This window comes from Topomyia yanbarensis, chromosome 2 (genome assembly GCF_030247195.1).
Source record: "Topomyia yanbarensis strain Yona2022 chromosome 2, ASM3024719v1, whole genome shotgun sequence".
Lineage (NCBI taxonomy): Eukaryota > Metazoa > Arthropoda > Insecta > Diptera > Culicidae > Topomyia > Topomyia yanbarensis.
In genome coordinates this window covers 10,226,025-10,247,266 of record NC_080671.1, presented here as the reverse complement: position 1 = coordinate 10,247,266, position 21,242 = coordinate 10,226,025, and the positions used below count along the sequence as shown (strand labels likewise).

Here is a 21,242-nt window from a genome sequence, read left to right as displayed (position 1 = left end):
TTTAGCAAAACTGCCCATGCATTGATATGAGTTGAAAACACTTCAATTGAAACAGGCGCAAACGCCGCAAAAATCGAAATCGAACTGATTGGCTAGTCTTGGATTATTGCAGTGAATTTAGAATGAGTAGCGGTACCAGAAAACCACGATCGTTCGTGTGCTTACTTTTTCCAAACATTTAAATTCTATTTGCCATCGTTTACTGCTGATAGCACTATAAAAGCGTGCTTGGTACAAGATAATACACTACTGACGATATGTTCAATTAGTACACCTCCCTCTATTAGTCATGCTTTCGAATCGCACGCCATGAACAAACAGTTGGTGGAATGGTAGAAATTTAGAGCAGTTGGTAGAATGCTCACCGGCACTGGGCAGCAATTAGATTTGAAGCATTACCCAAATGTTGTGGCCGGAATATATTATCCCCGCAGACAGGGGCCGTAAATTTTGAATGAAATGACTATGTTTCCCCGCGAAATTTAATCAAAATTTAAATAACAGCAGCAGAATGAAATTTATTTTTACTGTAATAACACAACCTGCCAACGAAGCTTACCCGAAAGCTCTCGAACAGAAGCGCAAGCTGCACTGGTATCATAGCAGGCCAACGCTTACGGTGAAATCAATAATTAAACACTGAAAATTATTTAATTTATGCTTCTGTGCGATAGCGAGAGAGACATATTGCATCTAAATTCGAGCTAGTGTTACAGTTCTGATACAAAAAAATATATAACTACGTGTACCGGCATGTACACAGATTTTTTTTTAAATTTAACATATTTTGAGGTATATATTTGGAGAATGAAAATAAATGTAAAAGTTTTCTTTATTCTTTCCAAAAATTAACGCGATTTGACGTGCTGTCTTCAGCGAATTTGGTTATAAAGTAGCATAGCTCATTGAAGATTACAGTTTCATTGATTGAAACACCAATCCTTTTTATATATGTTTATTCCACTATGGCTTTTTCTCACTTTGAATAAAATTATCTCTAAATTTTACGATAATCGGATGAAAAATGAATTTTTAACTAGTGATGTGGAGGATTTCTGTTCAATTCAATGCATTTGAAATGTTCGTACCTTCGAAATTCAAATGGCGATATCTCGAGAAGTACATGGCCGATTGGAGTAGTTTTGAGTTCTTTGGAAAGAAAAATGAATGTACTGACCTACACAGAAAAAAATGTTTTGTAATTTTAAGTTTATTTTCATGCTCATATTTGGAGCATGAATATAAATGTAAATTTAAGTTCCACCACAAATACACACGACTTGTCGTGCTTTCTTCAACAAATTTTATTATAATTTGACACGTGGATTGAAAATTACAGTTTCATTAAACGGAAAACCAATTACTACAATGTATTTATATTCGAATACTGCTGTAAAATGAATGACATGGAATATTACACGAATGAAAGTGTAAAATTGTATGCTGTTTGATGCTCCAATTGATTTTAACGTAATTTTCAATCAAAATTTTGATTCAATCGTAGTATGTTTACATTCGTATTGATTTACAGGTCGTTTAAATTTCATTATTTTTTTTTGTGTGTATACCTTTGTTCTGCATCAAGAAAAGGCAATTGAGAAATTGTAAGTCATATCAATAATCTATCTTTATAAGTCTTACAATTTTTGAGATGGTCTCCCAAGGGACACTTATCATGAATCTGATTCAAAATTTAGTGTAGTTTCAAGATATGTACTGCCCATGATCGCAAACCTGTCCCATGAAGATAGGAAATTCCATAGAAAACGGGACAAATATGCGATCACGGGCAGTGTAGGCCTCATCTTGCGCAGTGTTTGTGGATACGTTTCGCTGTGAGAATCATTGTGTGTCGATTTATCGGTCGACTTAGTCATCATTCACAAACTAATTAAAGGAATGTAAAAGTACAAGTCTATTAGTTGTAATAATTGTAGTTTTTAGTGCTAGTGTGCCATTGTTATGTGCAAGTCGTATGTCTATCTGTGTATGTGATCTTCTGACTACTTATGACAGCTGGGTTAGGGCATGCATGGAGAACTGGTGTATATGATAGAACAGTGGGCAACCCTTCCAGTGTTCGATTTGTGCATTCGATTCTATTCATACGCGAAGATAGAACTGGATAAATTAAGATGCGATTTATTTACCGACACACGTGAATCATCCATTCCCGGTCACCATGGCAAGATAAAATTCTAACAGAACCCACTAAAAAAATCTGAATATTAATGTTGACTCAATTAGAAATCTGACGCAATCGCATATGACGCAACTTTAAATGTGATCTATTTTTATGTCATAATCGACGCATTCATAATATTTTTTTAATAAATTCAATACTCCGTCATTATGAACAAAAACAATTGTCACACGCACTATTTTTAAGTGTAGGAAATAAAATTTGAACTCAATGACTAAGTTTTCAATGTAAGATGCCACAAAATTACACGTCCCGAATCAAAAACGCATCAAACGAACTGAAGCGCGTATTTATCTCAGTCGGCTGTGCGAAAATAGTTAAGATAACAATACAATTATATTGCAAGATCTGCTGATTATCCAATGAAAATATCGAGTTTTTTATCAAACATGTTCGGTTACCCAAAAAAGAAAAGAAGTTCGAGTGCCCTTTCGACCACTGTGGGGTCATTTTTAAATCGATCAACTCGTTTTTGCAGCATATTCTTAACTTATAATTCCACGAAGCTTCGACCCAGTAAATGGTGGATCCATTCTGAATTTTGTTGAAAATATGCTTAATGGCGCCATTGAATTTTATTTGTGTCTTCCGTTTTCACGATAATAGATAATGGGTCGATTATTTGTTGGTAAGAAGCGCGTGACGAACTGCAGTAAGGTTAATTTTATTTTAAGATTGAAAATGAATTTTACTTTAATTTTACTAGACAACTGTAATTTTACAGCGTTCTTGTAAATTTACAAATCGCACGTAATTTTACTGTTGGCATAATGTAAAATTACGTTTTTTAATACTTTGGTGTCCTGTAAAAATAAGAATGAACGCAATAATCGGTCATTTTGTTCGCTGGCATATGTCGGCGCAAAATGACGTAAAATTACAAGAGTTTTTCGAAGTGTGAATGCAATGGGCGTTAATGGAAAATAATATCATTTGCTGGTATTTAGACAAGTTCAAATGGTTTAATTGCATGTTACATGCATTCTTATCTTCTACTTGATTAGTCTGTTTTTGTTGTACTTCTATTAGTTTGCTTTTCCACTCCCCATGTGTACAAAAAATAATATTGGTCAATTTATATACTTCTTATTAAACTATTTGCAACTTTTTTTTCTTTCTTCGGTATGTTATGTTTCGACAGCGGTTGGCACCGTAGGGCCAGCCGTCCTACAGGCCAGCCCAATTACACTTTATCTCCGAGCGAATTGTGTTGCAACTCCTACACACCTAGAAAAAATCGTGTAAATTTACGTCTCCTGACCCTGACATATACGAGCATCAAAATTGACTTACTTTTACGTTTCATTTTAATTTTACTTGACGTTGAATCGCTAATCATGTAATTTTACGCCACAAATGGCGATTGTTCTGAATGGCAGTACGTGTAATTTTATGTCATTGCGCATGTAAAGTATATGTTTCATGTAAAATTAAACGGAGTGCTATTATATTTCGCATTTCGTGAATTACGGTTTACTAAATTATGTCTTACTTGCAATTACGTCAACGATAAAATTCATATTTTTTTGGTGTGTACCGTTACAGATGTGACCAACACGCATCGAATCAGTTACTGGTTTGGGAAGAGAGGAGAAGAAAGTAGCTTCCCCACTTCATCATGAAGGGATCGACCGGGGGGAAGGTTGTCCCTACATTCCGAATATACAGCCCTATATACAATTTTCCTCCGCCAGTGAAGCACATCCCAACAACAGCGGATGTGCCAGAGCACCGATCTCCCGGTTCAAAACAACCCAACCACATCATGTAACCAACGGCACGCGCCGGCGAGAATTCGTGGGCAATAACTTCCGCCATCAATATCGTCTTCGTCAATGACTTTCGTAAGTCGAGACCAAAGTTTTTATATAGGAAGGTTCTAGTATGCGTCAAAACGAAAACTGCCTATGTGACAGTTTCTAAGGCAAATGGTAGCGTCTACGTCATAAATACCACGTTTATAGGCTGTCTCTGTTCACTAACACTAATATTTTTGACGCATGCTAGGACCTTGTTTAGAGGGACTTTGCAGTGGCGTAGTAAGAAAATTTTTCGGAAGGGGATATGAATATGAGCAGGAAAAAATGTACAAAAACCAACAACTTAGGGAACGGGTTTGGGTAGTCACCCGACCCGCTAATAGAGCTAACCTTGCACGGAACCTGATTCCTCCGCGGCATTACCTTACGGCATTAATTCGGGAAGAGATTTTTTATGTGCACAGCACACACTCCTACCCCCAGTTCTTTCAGTAGAGTTACAGCACCCATCCTCGTCGCACTACCAGTTTTCGACCATGCACACGACGTGGCAATTTATGTATGGTAGTAGCAAAGCTAACTGTGGGTCTAGAATTAGTGCTCTTCCCCTATGAGGACAATCCGGGCGGCAAACTTCAGACTGTTTCATTTACTGAGCCCTTCAGTTCCCTTGTGCCATTTAGTACCACTTCCTCGTTGAGCTTCCGACTTGTTCGCGAACTACTTGGTCTAGTCCCCGACGATGGATCTAGCCTACTGCGACGAAGAGCATCCCGGTTCGATTTGTTGGAGCCCCGGCACGACTGGTGGTGTCTCGTCGCGGTCTACGCAGTTTAGTTCCCGGCGGTGAATCTGAACGTACGCTGACGGAGAGTTCCCCGGCGAAAGAAGTCCTCCCGATACCGATTCTTCTTTGGTTTCAGTACAACAACTTCTTGAGCTTCTTTGGTTTCGTGACCGGTGCCATTTAGCGCCGCAACTCCTTTAAACCCTTTAGTTCTCCTCTTGTGTCATTTAGCACTACTTCCTTGATGAGCCATTCTGCTCCTCGATTTGTTCGCGAACTAGTCCCCGACGATGGACCTGACCTACTCCGACAAAGAGTTCCCCGGCAAGAGAATTTCTCCCGAAACCGAGCCAATCAGCTAGGTGCTGAGGTCAGTTCGGCGATTCCAGTGAAGCAGAACGTCCGGTTCACTGGTGCCCCGATGAACCGCGACTGGTGGTGTCTCGCCGCGCTCTACTCAGTCTAGACCCCAGCGATGAATCTAGGTTACGCTGACGGAGAATTCCCTGGCAAAAAAGTTCTCCCAATAACGATTATTTTTTTTTTGGTTTTCGCTATATTTCTATCGGTACAACCGGTGGATGCCGTGGTCGGTCTGGTGATTCCGGATGGAGCGTGGCGGTTCACTAACGTTGCGATGACTCATACTCGGTGCTCTGTTGCAGTCTACTCGACTAGTCCTCGGCGGTGGATCTAGCTTATTCCTGCGGAGAGTGCCCTGGCGGTGATTGCTCTCCCAAGACCGTTGGTTTTCAGCACCGCACCCCAGGTAGGACCCCCATATCGCAGTATCGATGACGAAACACTAGATAATAGACCGACTTTTCGCAGGTGTAATCAACGTCGTTGTTAAAGCTCAAACAGTCGTCGATTGTCACTCCCAATTGCCTAAGTGCATGCTTCGATGCATTCACATTTCGTTCGACGGTGATCTGTATCCGCTGAACCGCTTTGCAGTTGCTGACCAACAGCACATCCATCTTATGGTGAGCTATTTGCAGCTTGACCACGTTCATCCAGCTCTCGAGCACATCTATTGTGTCCGTCACCGACACCTCCATTTCTTCAAGTGTCTTACTCATCACCGTTAGTAACACGTCGTCCAAGAAACCCACGATGTTCACTTTCCAGGGCAGTTGCAGTGTTAAGAGACCATCGTAACTCCCATTCTAAAGAGTTGGACAGAGAATGGAGCCCTGAGGAGCGCCCGCTGCGACTCGCATTGCCTTCTGCCCTTTGTTCGTCTGGTACAGCAGTACTCTACTCTGGAAGTAGCTCTTCAAGATTTGGCTCATTCTTCTGTGTCGCGCTGCGGCATTGGTCTATACGCGGCTGGATGGCCCGGTGGCTTCTCTAACTTTGGTAGCAACATCAGCTTCTGTACCTTGCTCATTTCGGGGAAATTGCCATCATCTAAAGACTTCAGCAGTTGCACCCTGAACATGTCCAGGAACGCAGCTTTCAGCACCACGGTTGGTATACCATCAGGACCGCGGATTTCCTTTGATTTTAGTCACATCAACGCTTCTTTGAGCTCGTCGTTAGTTGCTTGCCACTCAGCTGTGTTACCTCCTTCTTCTTCATCCTATGGTGTCAGTAACCAGGCAGTTGAATCGTGCTTCCAGAAGAGACCCTCAACAATTATCTTTAGCTTACCCGGACATAATTCAGCTGGTTTCGACGGACCCTCATCTTCGTCATGACGACCCAGTACGCGTCCCCCAGGGATTGGCGTCTATTTCTCAGCACAGCTACTTATGGCAATTGGCTTGCTAAGCTTGATCTTCCGTTTTAAAAAGTCCCTACCTTCTCGAAACGTCACTTGCGCTCCTCTCTCACTTTCCGATCTTGCGCTCTGAGCCCGCCTTCTGGCTCTTAGACAAGCAGCGTGTAGCGTACTGAGCTACTCATTTAACCAGTAAGCTGCACGCCGTCTACTGCATGGCTCCAGTTTTCATGGCAATGTAACGTCACATTTCGTCTTGTTAGATCAGCTGCATCAACGTACTTGATTCCGCTGTTCGCCGAAGTGACTGAACGCAGAGGTTTTTGTTAATGACTTTCGTCTTCCACTTTAGCTTGCCGGTCATCCTTCTCCGTGCTGTAGCAGGGTTCCATTGGCCGATGCTGTAGCGAATCGCCTGGTGGTCGCTATGGGGATACTTCTCGCACTCTCCAGTCCATTTTCGCCGTCAGTCAAGGACTACAGAAGGTGGCGAAATTTCTCTCGGTACCGATATCCGATTCGTGAACCAATAAGCTCCCAGTTTTGTCACGATACCAGGAACCATTTAGCTCCTCACTTCGCCGCGATCTACTTGTTCTCGTCCTCGGCGGTTGAGCCAGCCTCCACAGGTAGGTGTCGAGGTCTGCCGCCAATTTTCACTGCAAGGGAATATTCTCACAAGATAAATTTTGCAAATGAAACTTTGAGCATTCAATTTATAATAGGGTTACTGCTCCCTAATTCATCTTAGCTCCTCTATTCATCCCACCTATTTGAACACATTAGTTAGAGCAGTATCTGCTGTCTCTATTCAACGCATTAGCTCAAACGATAGGATGAATAGGGGTACGCTGTACTCGACTTTTCGTTTCGCTCAAACGCGAGCATTTTACATTTTCCAGGCAAAAAAATTAACTGTACTGCTTCTTATGAACGAAGCAACGATGTTGATACCTATTTAAGCGCAATCCAGTCACCCTAAGTCGAGTCATCAACGAATTAGTGTGACATCATGACTAATGAGATGAATAAGGGCTCGTCTACCCTATTAGGCATATTTTTGTTGAACATGTTCATTTTTTTTTTCAAATCTCTTCAAAATATTTCGGGGATTGGCGGGAAAGGGTTGTCCCCAACACCCCCCCCCCCCCCGCTGCTGTTCAACTGTCTTGAAAAAATTATGCAATAATTTATACAAAAAAAAATTATCTAACCCTATGTGCGGAGCAACCACTGCTTCTTTATTTTATTGCTGCTTTGTTTGTAGCGCTGGATGTTAATTAGGAGACACTATAGAAACATTTGTTTTTGGTACTGTCGCACAGTGTGACAGTGACAAAATCCCAAAAATCAATGTGTTGTAATTCTTTTGCATTTATTTTAATTTTCCCTCAATTTGAAAAAAAATATCTCAAAATTTTACGATAATTGGATAAAAAATTAATTTTTAACTGTTTAATTTATTTTATGAGAAATCTTCGTACCGTCAAACTTCAAATGGCGATATCTCAAGAACTACAAGGCCGATTGGAATAGTTTTAAGAATTAATATGCTAAGCTATAAATGTGAGCTTTTTGTGCAAATAATATTTGAGTTTGCTCTACATCAAGAAAAAGCAATTGAGAAAGTTAATGTCATATCAGTAATTTATCTTTCTACGTCTTACAATTTTCGAGATGGTCTCCCATGGGTCACTTATCATAAGTCTGACTCAAAATTTAGTGTATTATATATATATATATATATATATATATATATATATATATATATATATATATATATATATATATATATATATATATATATATATATATATATATATATATATATATATATATATATATATATATATATATATATATATATATATATATATATATATATATATATATATATGTATGTATGTATATCACCTCATCTTGCGCATTTTTACGCCGAAGTTGCTATACCTCGATAGTACGTACACGTACTATCAAAAATTTTTTGTTTGATTTTGTAAGCTTCAACAAAATGGGACAAATTTTGTGGAACTTCTATGGGTTTCTGTATACTTTAGAGAAGTTGTGTGCTACTCAGAATAGTTCTGTAAATCCAGAAAAGAATTTAAAACTTTAAGTAATTCATAAATTCATCGTGGAAATCTAACAAGTATAAAACAATTATGCAAGGTTTAGGGATACCCTACCAGTTTCAGGAAAGTCTTTTATATTTCGGGAGATTGCCAACTTACAAGGAGATCCACAATACTTTAGATAATACGACACACAGATTAGTTATAATTTGGTTTTGTCAAACTTCAAAGTATCTCAATGAACTTTAAAGACGATCTTCGAAGGTCGTATGGAATTTAGGAAATACTTTAGAGACGTTCTATACTAACAATTTCTACAGAACGCATAGTGTTCACGATTTTCCCACATATTTTACCAACCTCGGGAAATTCTGCGAACTGAACATTTAGAAATATCATTACAGTTTCAGTAGATTTTGTTAACGGCTATGGGTGCACCGCGATGATTTAGTCAAGGTGTACTGAACTTCAAGTTCCCACTTTTTCTAAAAGCATCAACCAATTAGAAACAGTTGGATATGATAGAACTATTTCAAGTAGCTTTCTAGAATATTATAGTTACTATCTTAGTTTTTAGCTTGGCTTAAAACTATGTGTGCGTGTAGAATTATTCATGCATCCAGCTCATCACCGGCTAAAACGCCTCACCCATTGTGGGTCTTGCGCACCGATTGCTGTTGGGCATACCATCCTCTTGTTGTGGGGCATATTTCACTGTAACCGGGGCCATTTTGCCCTGGGTGAAAGAAAAAACTAGAATTTGTGCATCATTGACAAATGTTTAATAATACTTGTATAAGGATGTTTTTAATAAAAAATGAAACAATGTTTCCTATAAGTAAATCTCTCTCATTATCTATTTTTATCTCCAGTGGCGGCGTTCAGGCTGTAGATAAAATTATTACTGGTTGCGTCCCATTATTGGTACTGGGACTGTTACGGTGATCACGATACTGTTGGAAATTTTTGATCACAATTCTGAGACTGGGAGATCGCAGGTTTGATTCCTGCTTGACGACATATCCTTTTCCGTGTATCAAGGTTCACCGTATCTCACTGTTCCGGTCATTCTTTCTCTGTCCCTTTTCCATTAGAAACGTTCCTAAAAACCTTAATAAAAGGGACAAAACATGATTTATCTCGAAACAAGGAATATATGAATGGTCATAGTACTTCTACGAATCAGTTTCTGGTAAATTAAGCCACAAAATCTCTGTAATTTATGCAGATATAAAGTCGAAAATTAGCCCCAAGCTTCTCTAAAGCCAATAAATGTCCGATATTGTAAATGAAATTTTGAAATTTCAAGAGATGGTTATGGACAATGTGAGTTGAACAAAAACAAAACAATTGAAATGTCAACATTCAGCTATTAATGTTCTTAGTAATGGGACTAATCGCTTACAATCCTATCTATTCCGGTCTGAGCATTCGAAAAATGTTAGCCTTCTATAACGATAATAACAACTACATACAGCAATACGTTTTTAAATGCACCATTCTAGTACTGTTTTATAAACTATAACTAAATGTCATCTAAGCAAATAATATTTCTACAAACGCAAGCACAATTATTAGTACAGCACCTAATTCCTTCCAAATCCATCACTCGCAAATCCATGCAATTTTAGTAGCAAGCAGTTAGTTTCTTAACACTATCATAACAATACTCATCGGTCCATTATTAATACGCAGCGCCATATTATGTACCGTATCCACTGCGGGGGAATCCACTAGCGTCGAGCTAGTAGCGGTTGTCGCAGCAGCAGTACTAGATTCCACTGGATTACCATCGTTATTGCTACTATTACTACTACTACTATTGCTATTACTACTGCTGCTAGTGGTACCAGAACCAGTGGTGGTAGTGGGCAAGGTAGTAGTAGTTGAAGTTGTAGTAGTGGTGGTGGGAGTAAGTATAGTAGTAGGAGGAGGAGTAGCTGCAGTACTAGTTGTACTGGTGGTTGTGGTAGTAGTAGAAGTAATTGAAACAAGTGCTACCGGTTGTGTTATCTGTGTCTGTGCCAATTGGGGTCGTTGCTCGGGTCCACTGGGGATCGCATTCGGACTCGGAACCGTCGGAGCTACCGTCGTTGACGACAGGAGCAGTGTCTGCAGCAGAATCTGCGACTGATCCCGGTCGAAATCGTTTCTTACCGGACGATCGGGGGGACTGACACCATTTCCACCATTACTACCGATCTGATTGAACTGGAGTCCTCGGATATATTCCTCCAGGCGCCGGTGATACTCGCCCGACGGATCCCAGCGTTCGCGGAGGGCCTGATACTGCACCGGGTAGTTGTTGTACAGAGTGGTGATGATTTTGATTGCATTCTCCTTCTGTGTCGCTGAACAACGGCCACATTTCGTGCGGAGGGCTTCCGGGAGGATTCCTGGGGAAGGAGAGAAAAAAAACAGCAGAATCGAATTAGTCAACACATTTGACATGAAACGATGGAAAAGTAAGACAGAATGTTAAAATTCAATTTATTTTTTTTTGCAGCTTTAAACCAGTGACTTGCTTGTTATATTGATTATTTTGGAATATTATAACTGCCGAAGGGATCGTGATAGGTGAATAGTGCAAGTCACTGAGACGCTATTAAAAACCACGAACATTGGTACAGCGACACCGGAATTATTCCTGCTGAAGATAAACTAAACTATAGATTGCGTGATATTGTGAAAATTGGACGAGCAAGAGCTTTTCTGCCCACAGTCTTTACTCATTTTTTGCGAATCCTTAAATCTTCTATACCTCTCATCACTCTCTTTCATCTACGATTTTGTATGAATCACTCTTGAAAAAACCACAAGAAAGAAGCTGAAATTGTCGAGTGACGAGATTAATTTTTTCAGAATCTCAAGAACCTGTCATGTCCCAAAAGCATGACTGGCCTTGAGCTTGCCCCTGTACAATAGATAGAAGACGCGTCAAATAGTTAACGCCTAGACTATGTTCTTCCTATGACAAATTACATCATTTGTCTGATTGATGCATTTCGACGCAAATTCAAACTGGAGATCAGAATTAATCGTTTCAGTTTCAGAGAGGAAACCTACCAACGACAATGAAAAATTTTACAATTCAATTAAACTTCATCGGAGAATGATGAAAAGAATTTTCTCTGCTTCTCAGGTATTCAATTAATTAACTCTATACATCACGTTATCGTTGTTCGCAGAACATCTATGACTGACTGACACCAGAATAAACGTTTTCATCAATTCGAAGAACTTTTCATAGGTTACTGGACTGAGGCAGGGACGAAGATGCGTTGAATGCATCCCCGACACCGTTGTCGCATCGTTTCTCGGATAATTAAATATTCTGGTCTCGATGTCCCCGATGGAATCAGAATCCCACCCAACGGTATGAGGAGACTGGGTGTGGGTTCTTTTTAATGTCGTTTTAGTTTTTTATGACTATCTTCCTGAGCACAATGTTTGGCTATCAGTTTGAGTCTTGATTAACTACTCGCGAATAAAATCCAATCAGAGACAATCAGCGATCGGAATGCTTATGGTTCCTGTACATTGTTTTGTAATTTATTTTCAACGAGCATTATCACATCACTTAGATTTTTAATTGCAGCTTGCCTGACATAAATCACATATACTATCAACTGGAGAAATAACAAAACATTTAAAACTAAAAAAAGTATCATTGCGTCGCGTTTTACTACACTCCTTCCGATATCCGTAGTTATAAATGCATTGGCAGGTTTGACATAAGGTATTCTGATCTTCATGGTTCAACAATGATGATGAAAGAGAAAATTGGATTAAACCCATTTGTCCCTTACAGGTACAATACCTAACTTGAATTAAGTTTGATTTTTGTGTTTCGAATTCATCTCCTCAGTAACTAGCAGCAACTTGAAACCAAGCTAGACAAAGTATCTAAACTAATACCCAAATTAGCACTAGCTAAACACAATATTCCAAACAGTCACGCGACACATGTGAACTTAATTTAAGTTACGTGTTATGCCTTTTATGCACAAATGTATTTAGTCCAATAAAAAATTCCCCAGCGGGAAAATTTTTGGATAAGACCAAATTTTGTGAATAAGGACACAAGACCGAATATAATGTATGGTTTTTTACTGTTTCGGATTCTCCCAGTCAGTAACTAACCAACTTAATGCTAGTTATATACTTTAAAACCTGCCAGTTATTTTGCGTTCACGCAAGACGTGTGACTTTATGGATTTTAGTGTCTAACTAACGCCAATTTGGTGATGGTTTAGGTTTATCTAACTAGCATCAAGCAAGTTAAAGATCGGCGAACACGTGCGGACTCTAGCATCTGAATATTTGCCTATTTAATTTTTCTGGAATAGAATATTATTTTTGCAGCCTTCATTGCTGTATATTGCGTTGAATTAGGTAGCGTTTAGTACGCTGCAGGTACAGGTAAAATAAGCCACCGAATTGAATTAGGCAGCAGAAAATATATACCATTTTCATTGCCCCCAGGTTATAAGCCATTAAATAGGGAGATTATTGAATTAACTGAAGTGTGGATTGCTCAGAAGACTAACGTAAGTCGACAATAATATGTATTCTAATTCCTATAATCACAGTAATAAAACTCTTATAGCTTTGAGCTTCTCAAACACAAACGGTTGCTGCAAAGGGCTTCTTTCATTTTAACACCTGATTCAGTCGATTTTCAACTTCGGTAAAAATCTTATTTTTTCTTTAAAACAATATTAAGCACTTTGCTTATAGATGATAGAATCTTGCTATTTTTGTCGTTCATTTCATACGGCTTAATGCGTGAACTCTATATATTTATATTTACGGAAAATTAATATTTCTTGAGTGTTACCATACTGGAGCTGAAGAACTAGGATCTCGGAAGAACTTCCCATCAGAATCACTCACTACAATTGCAGACGAGACCGGAAATATAACCCACTAACACTCTGCTTAAGGCCAATTGCAGCGGGCCGTGATTCTGAATGTAATATTCATTGTACGGTTTAGGTACGTGAGGGCATAGAGAATTCACGATCGTGTGTATCATCGCGAAGGGCGTGAGCATTTGTACCTAAACGTGTTCAATCGCATGGGGGTTTGTATGTCGCGTATGCTAGCGTGTATGTAACCGTGTGTCCATTCGCATAATTGTGTTTGTTCTTGAATGATCGCCCGGACCGTGACTCTGATACTTAATTATCAGAGTACGGTTCAGATACTAGAAGAATCACTCCATATCATTAGAGTTCCCGGTTATATCACCATGGAATGTGTGATCTAGTGAATATGATCATCATTTTTTATTGGCCCAACTGAAGGCATGAGTGTGCTCTACGCATTCCTCACATTCATCATCTCGGCTTTTCTTAACAGTAACATGCTGTTTGCATGTGTAGCACAGATGATAAGATTACGTCTTTAGCTATTTGCATATCTGCGACCCTCTGGGTATACTGGGTATGCACGCTCAATGTAAGAGGCCGTCCGTAAAATAATAAACTCCGCAAGACCTTTCTTTTGCCTGCCTTGCTATTTAGTATTTGGAAAATCCAGTGCTGCCTGCTATAGTTGGGTTTCGCTTCACGCGACCGTCCATTAGGGCATTGCAAAAAAATTTTTTTTTGAATTCTGAAAGTCCCCCCATCTCATATTGTGACAAATGTCAAAGTAAGCTCAGATGCCAAATTTCACATCATTTGAACAATTTTATACCCCCGCCCACTTCGCTTGAATTTTTTTGAAAATTAAAAGAAAAGATGGGTGGGTAATGTCAGATACATAACGGGAGTGAAGTAGAATGGGATTATTTACATAAATATTTAGGTTATCAACGGGATTTTTCGGAAAAGGGAAAGACTTCTAATTAATTCTTCATTAAAATAATGGTGTCCCTGAAAAGGACCGTTTATGTTCGCTTTGGCAAATTATGCATTGGATGCTTCTGACTTCTGCTCTCTATTTCCGGATTGAACTGTTGTCCATGGGTGCGATACTGACATGATTGGTGTAGCTTTAGCGTTATAAACCGTTTATGGTTTCTTTCTGCATCGTATAACGAAAATATTAAATTGCTGGATCAATTAAAGAAAGATGGCGTTTGGTCACGGGTTTCTTACAACAATATTGTATTGCGTTTACCACCTGCGTTTCGAAGGTCTTTATTTCCAGGGCGAAAAAACACTAACAATATTATCTTTGTCAAGTTTTGTTTGAACATTTGAACGGAAGACGCAACGCACTGATCTACCTCAGACGGTCCCCGCACACATCACTAATTGCTCAGTCTGCTAGTGACGTGTAGAGTAGTGAAATTCGAAATTATTTTTCGAGTTAGTTAAAAAATATGGGTGGGTAATGTCTGCGACATAACCAGAGCGTCGCGACTACATTTCGGGGCGTTAATTCAAATCTAATGGTATTGAACGTAATCACCTTTGAATGGGAAATTTTCAAATGATTCGTTATGATAATTATGGTCAAGAAATTAAAAATTAATATTTCCATCGTCAACTATTTTTCTTCTTTTCCAATCTGCAACATTCTTTGAAAATATTGTTGAAATTTTATTGATGAAAAGCTGAAAATGCGTTTGACAACACTGCCCACTAAATGGATGGAGGGGGAAAGACGCGTATTCGTTTAGGTTATGCTAGTATTAGTAACAGAAAGGAATACAAAGGAACGAAAACGAGCGAACAAGAGAGTGATAGTAGTGCGGATTCACGCTACTGTACTAAATATTGGTCGGTCCATCCGCAAGCAGTCAGCAACGAAAACCATCCGCGAAAGTACCTCAACCCGTGGTGACGTTGAGGAGCCAAATTCTACGGCATAGGAATTGTCACCCTGTGAGAAATTTGCCGCTATCGGAAGTGAACGGAATTTTCCTCCCACAATAAAACAGACCAATGGTCCAATGGTTTCAGGCCCAAATTAATTATATTGCAATAATTTGTAATTGAAACTTCATAACACTTCGGTTGTTAGACATTACATGCTCGTCTTTTGACATTAAAATGTCTTACTTCACTATCTGGGGCTGGGTGTCATTCTAAATTTTGAAAATCTCCTATGTAACGAAACTATGTAATGTTTGTACGGTTATTACTTCGCAATTAGTTGAGTGATTTCAATAATTTATACATGAATCGATTCAGAAACACCGACTTGAATATAGTTGCAAATAAGGTTGATGTACTATATAAGTATTCTATTGAAAATCGATTGAATTGAAATTGAAAAATTTCACGAAAAAGGGGGAAATGTGCATACACGAGGCGGCCATTCCGAGCAGAGCCGTCAATAAAGAGCATTTAAGATTTCAATCAAACAAAGAAAAATTATAAATATATGTACTGAATTTCCTTTTTGCCATATCATTCGGTACTTGATGGTTGACGAGTAGTGTACGGACGTTTCTCATAAACAAACGGCCAATAATTGCCACTGTACTGTACGGAACAAACAGATTCTTGCGTGGTTTGGGAAATAATCAAAACAATTGTGTAGCAGATTCCCTAGAGGATACGATTTGTTACCTTTTGTGTGTAGACCTAAATAAGTCGATGGCATTACAGGATGTATCCACGAATAATATGGCTGGCTCACAAAAATGGTCGCATTTTTAATGTCATCGTGGTCCTTTCTTGTACACAACCCTTTAATTTTTTCTTTATTCGTGCAAGTTATACATACGTACAAATATTATACAAGATTCCTGATTAGTTTTCTGACTGATTGGTTTAAACATTGTGTATTTTGGATAAGTACAATGAAAGTTACAAACTTTCAAAATGCGATCGTCGGTTTTTTTTCCGAAATTTTGAAATGGGGCTTCTATTTTGAAACGTTAGTCGTAGTCACATTAATAGTTGTCGAAAGAAAAGATTTTCAAATTTAATTCTTTCTAATGGAATGATAGTGCTGATAAGGGCTAATTTGTTTGCCGAAGAAAATATTCTCCGGGTGGGAGATTTTTGTTCCAATTGTTCCTGCTTTCTAACACGGAGCTGCACAAATTAATCCACGGAGATGAATCCTAATAATCACCTTCTCTCCCGGTGTTGACATCTGACAAGTGGACCTGCTGAAACCGACTGAAATGACAATTCTTTCTGACCAGATTTGCGACTTGGTTCATGAAATTAGCGGGAACCAATCAGGAACGAGCTTCAGTCAGATGATTTGAAATCGGTTTTTTTTCGTGTGTGTGTGTGTGTGTGTGTGTGTGTGTGTGTTTGTGTGTGTGTGTGTGTGTCTTACATCCATCAGAAATGAAAATGATGGCTTCTGCTAGTAGCACGTTTCAACACAAACTAATTCATCCACCAGTCGTGTACAGCTGACAAATATTTCTCGGTATTGTACAGCCATCCGTTCGCGCCAAGCAACCAAATACGAATGTTGATAGAAACAGGGCCATCGAGAGCCGCGTCGGGCCCCAAGGTTTGTATTACTGCCGGGCCCTTTTAAACCTAAGCCCTCTAGTTCAGTATGAGTTCAGCCATAGGAAACTCGCGAGTCCATGGTTTCTACTAGTCTTCTGTTGACTCATATTGCCACATCCACAGATAGCGTGACAGACAGGTTAATTTCGACACCTTCTTAGTCCGTGGTATCCAAATCGGGTAAAATTGCCATAGCTACGAGTTTTTCAATTTGCGGGTACTCACTACTTAGGAATCAGGAATCAGTAGTGTCTAGCTCAAATGACACGTTCCCCATGTTGATCGGAGATTTGTGCGAAATCGTCTTTTCATGATTTCCCTGATGGGAAGGATTGGGGAAGTGGTTAGGTTAGGGGTAAGGAATAGGGTTGGTTGTGGTACCGGTTATACCGGTACCGATAATCTTGGGAATACCGACCCATTATTGGTACCATAGTACCGCTACTGAACAAAAGCCAGTACCGGTATTTTCGATACCAACAAAATATGTAGACTCTCTAGCGGGACCCGTTTCCAAATATAGGTCTGCAAGGTGGCTTTTAATTATCTTTTAAATAAATCATTCAGCTTACGCCTTTGTGGGGAAATGACGTGGGGCCATCATCACAATAATTCTAGAAGATAACTATTTCTAACTCCCATTGTTCTGAACGATAAGTTCAAATTCCTGCACTATTCATAAAAACAACTAACCTCTACTAAATTTCAAAGTATTCACATCTAGCATAAGAGTAATAATTTGTTTTGATTCTTTTACTAGTGATTTTATTCTGATTGGTTCCAATTATTAACTGGGTGGCGCGTAATAAGACTGTGGCTTAAATCATGTCTGTATTTGGTTTGCCCTTAAATCTTTATCTATAAAAGAACGAAAAGCGATTTAGTAGCTTACAATTTTAGAATTGGTGAACTGCTTCATATGAGCGATTCGTAATTTTTGGTGATCGAAAAATTCAGCAAAACTCCATAGTTTACAGGATGCATAAAAGTCGAAACCTATTCACAGCAAAGCGAAAATGCCGAAAGGAAATGCGACCAACGTACACGTATTTCCATTCTCGCTTCGATTAACTGTTGATAATAGGGTTTCTTAGATTTACCATATGTTGAAGGCGACGAAAGTCGCACCGCTTACCAATTACTGAATTCAAAGTCGCCTAGATCCGAAATAAAAAGAGTTCTATATAGTTCTATAGAGATCATTAAAGCACACTTAGTGTCGGAAAAGGCGAAATAGTGTGCCAGAAAAAAGCTAGTTCAGAAGCACCTTAATGGCTGTCAGCAATACGCATACGAGCTTAGGTTGGAACGCATACGTATATTTGTTATTGTTCGGTGTCTCAAAGCACTATAAGAAGATTCCATATTTGCACTTGAGTTTTCTATAAAAGCTTTTTAGCATGAATTCTATGTTCTGTATGTCGATATAGTGCTAAATTTAATGCTTTACATTTTGAGTGCATTGAAGCATTGAAAATACTTGTATATGGCTAGTTAGCAATGGAATTGCTAACTTACAGCTTATCTAGAGTTTTAAATTAGTGCTTATTTTTACTTAGGTAACGACACAAACAAATTAAAACAGAGCATTCTACACCCCCGGAAGCATGCTGAACGATCTGCAGGTGCTACAATAGCAGGAATAATATTTTCAACCCCCGGAAGGATTCAAAATTTTTATTTTAACAGTGAGTTTAATATTTCGTTTTGCGAAACAAGAACTTCTGCTTGATTGATCGTCTGGAACATAATCAGCACGCTATGAATAACATGGTGAAATTGTAGGGTGTAAACATTGGCCATCTTTAGCTCCATTTGTAACTTTAGCAATAGATCTCGAAAAGTAAACAGGAATACAGCTTGACCACAATAGGCCACTTTCTGCTTGCAATCATCACTCATATTTTCCGACATAGTGGGATGGAACACGATATTTAGCTTCTACTGTGCAGACAAAGCGACACACGGATTGATTTATTTGCTGGTAGCAATGGAGCAGTTTTTAGCTTTTGTTGTAAGCAATATGAGAAGATTTTCAATTTGCATAATTTTATCTCATATTGAATCCTAGAAAACCGTTTCTAATCGTAGATTTTATGCAGGTTTAATTAATAAACAATGTGACATGTCGAACGTAGGAGCCTTGTTTTGATATGCTGTTAGAATAAGTAGAACCCGACAACAAGACACAGAACGCAATAATAAGACACAAATTAAACAACTGCGAGTAGAGTGAGCAACCGAGTACTGCTGCTGCTGAATTAACTGAACCGATTTGATTTCTTTATTTCGCACATTATAATTAGGTTCTTATAGACGTCACACGCATCTTTGGTGAGGCCCAAAAGCACCGTTCTATCTCAACACAATGCACTTTTAGAAGAAAAATTCCTTGAGCGTGCTATGAAAATACAAAAATTAATTAGGGTCAGTCTACCTTCTTATCTTACCCAGAGTAGAAACTAAAAATCGTTCCGCTATTGATACACGGAAAAAACGACTGCAGACGAATTGCGTTGCTATAGATTTTTGGAAATGCCCCGTAAGACCAGCTACTCGGGAACTGAAACAATTACTAAATGTGCAAATTGTGCTCAATCCGGGAGAAGTTATCGCCCTGCAAATGCACCATATCCAACATTAAGAAGTACGGTCGTTTGTTTCGTGGAACAACATGCAGCATACCAACGAAAGCTGCTACGTTAACAACATCATCCCCGTATATATAGGCAAGGGATCTAGAGAGATGTGCTTACACGATTTATCTACACACGACCATTTTTTATTTATTTATTAACAGATTAAGGCCGAAGTGGCCTGTGCCGTATACAAAAGATTCCTCCATTCCACTCGGTCCATGGCCGCGCGTCACCAGCCACGCAATCTGCGAAGGGTCCGCAAATCGTCTTCCACCTGGTCGATCCATCGTGCTCGCTGCGCGCCACGTCTTCTTGTACCGGTCGGATTGCAATTGAGAACCGTTTTTACCGGGCTATTGTCCGACATTCTGACTACGTGCCCGGCCCACCGTAGTCGTCCGATTTTCGCGGTATGATAGATGGGCGGCTCCCCCAACAGCTGATGCAACTCATGGTTCATTCGCCGTCTCCATGTGCCGTCTTCCATCTGCACTCCACCGTAGATGGTACGCAGCACTTTCCGTTCGAAAACACCAAGTGCGCGTTGGTCCTCCACGAGCATGGTCCAGGTCTCGTGCCCGTAGAGAACTACCGGTCTAATCAGCGTCTTGTAGATGGTCAACTTCGTTACGACGGCGAACTCTGTTCGACCGAAGTGTCTTGCGGAGGCCAAAGTAAGCACGATTTCCTGTCACGATGCGTCTACGAATCTCTCTGCTGGTATCATTGTCGGCAGTCACCAGTGAGCCCAAGTACACGAACTCTTCAACCACCTCGATTTCGTCGCCACCGATGTAAACTCGAAGCGGGCGGTTCTCATTTTCTTCTCGTGAACCTCTTCCTATCATGTACTTTGTCTTCGACGTGTTGATGGCAAGTCCGACGCGCTTGGCTTCTCTTTTTAGTCTGATGTAGGCTTCCTCCATCTTCTCAAAGTTTCGTGCAATAATATCAACGTCATCGGCGAAGCCAAGTAGCTGAACGGACTTTGTGAAAATCGTACCACTCGTGTCGATCCCTGCTCTTCTTATAACACCTTCCAGCGCGATGTTGAATAACAGACACGAGAGACCATCACCTTGCCGTAACCCTCTGCGTGATTCGAAGGGACTCGAGAGCGTCCCTGAGACACGTACTACGCACATCACCCGATCCATCGTCGCCTTCACTAAACGCGTCAGTTTGTCCTGGAATCCGTACTCGTGCATAATCTGCCATAGCTGATCTCGATCGATAGTGTCGTATGCGGCTTTGAAGTCGATGAACAAATGATGTGTGGGCACATTGTACTCGCGGCATTTCTGCAGTACTTGACGAAGAGCGAACACCTAGTCCGTGGTAGATCGTTCGCTCATGAAACCCGCCTGGTACTGCCCCACGAACTCTCTTGCAATTGGTGTTAGTCGACGACATAGTATTTGGGAGAGTACCTTGTAGGCGGCGTTCAGCAGGGTGATTGCTCGGTAATTACAGCAATCCAGCTTGTCGCCCTTTTTGTAGATAGGACACACGACACCTTCCATCCACTCCTCCGGTAAAATCTCCTCCTCCCAAATCTTGGTAATCACCCAGTGCAGCGCTTTAGCCAGTGGCTCGCCACCGTGTTTTAGTAGCTCG

General features: G+C 39.8%; 1 protein-coding gene across 11 annotated transcripts in view; it reads right to left on the bottom strand.

Annotated features, from left to right (window-relative positions):
- LOC131683395 (uncharacterized protein DDB_G0290587-like) overlaps positions 1-21,242 on the bottom strand; it is a 147,157-nt gene that overhangs the window by 26,038 nt on the left and 99,877 nt on the right. For 10 of the 11 annotated variants that reach the window (XM_058965329.1, XM_058965332.1, XM_058965337.1 and 7 more), the window contains one exon: positions 10,259-10,944. In XM_058965329.1, the coding sequence (XP_058821312.1) occupies positions 10,259-10,944 (686 nt within the window). The remainder of the gene's footprint in view (positions 1-10,258; positions 10,945-21,242) is intronic. The other variant, XM_058965339.1, reaches the window with a different exon arrangement.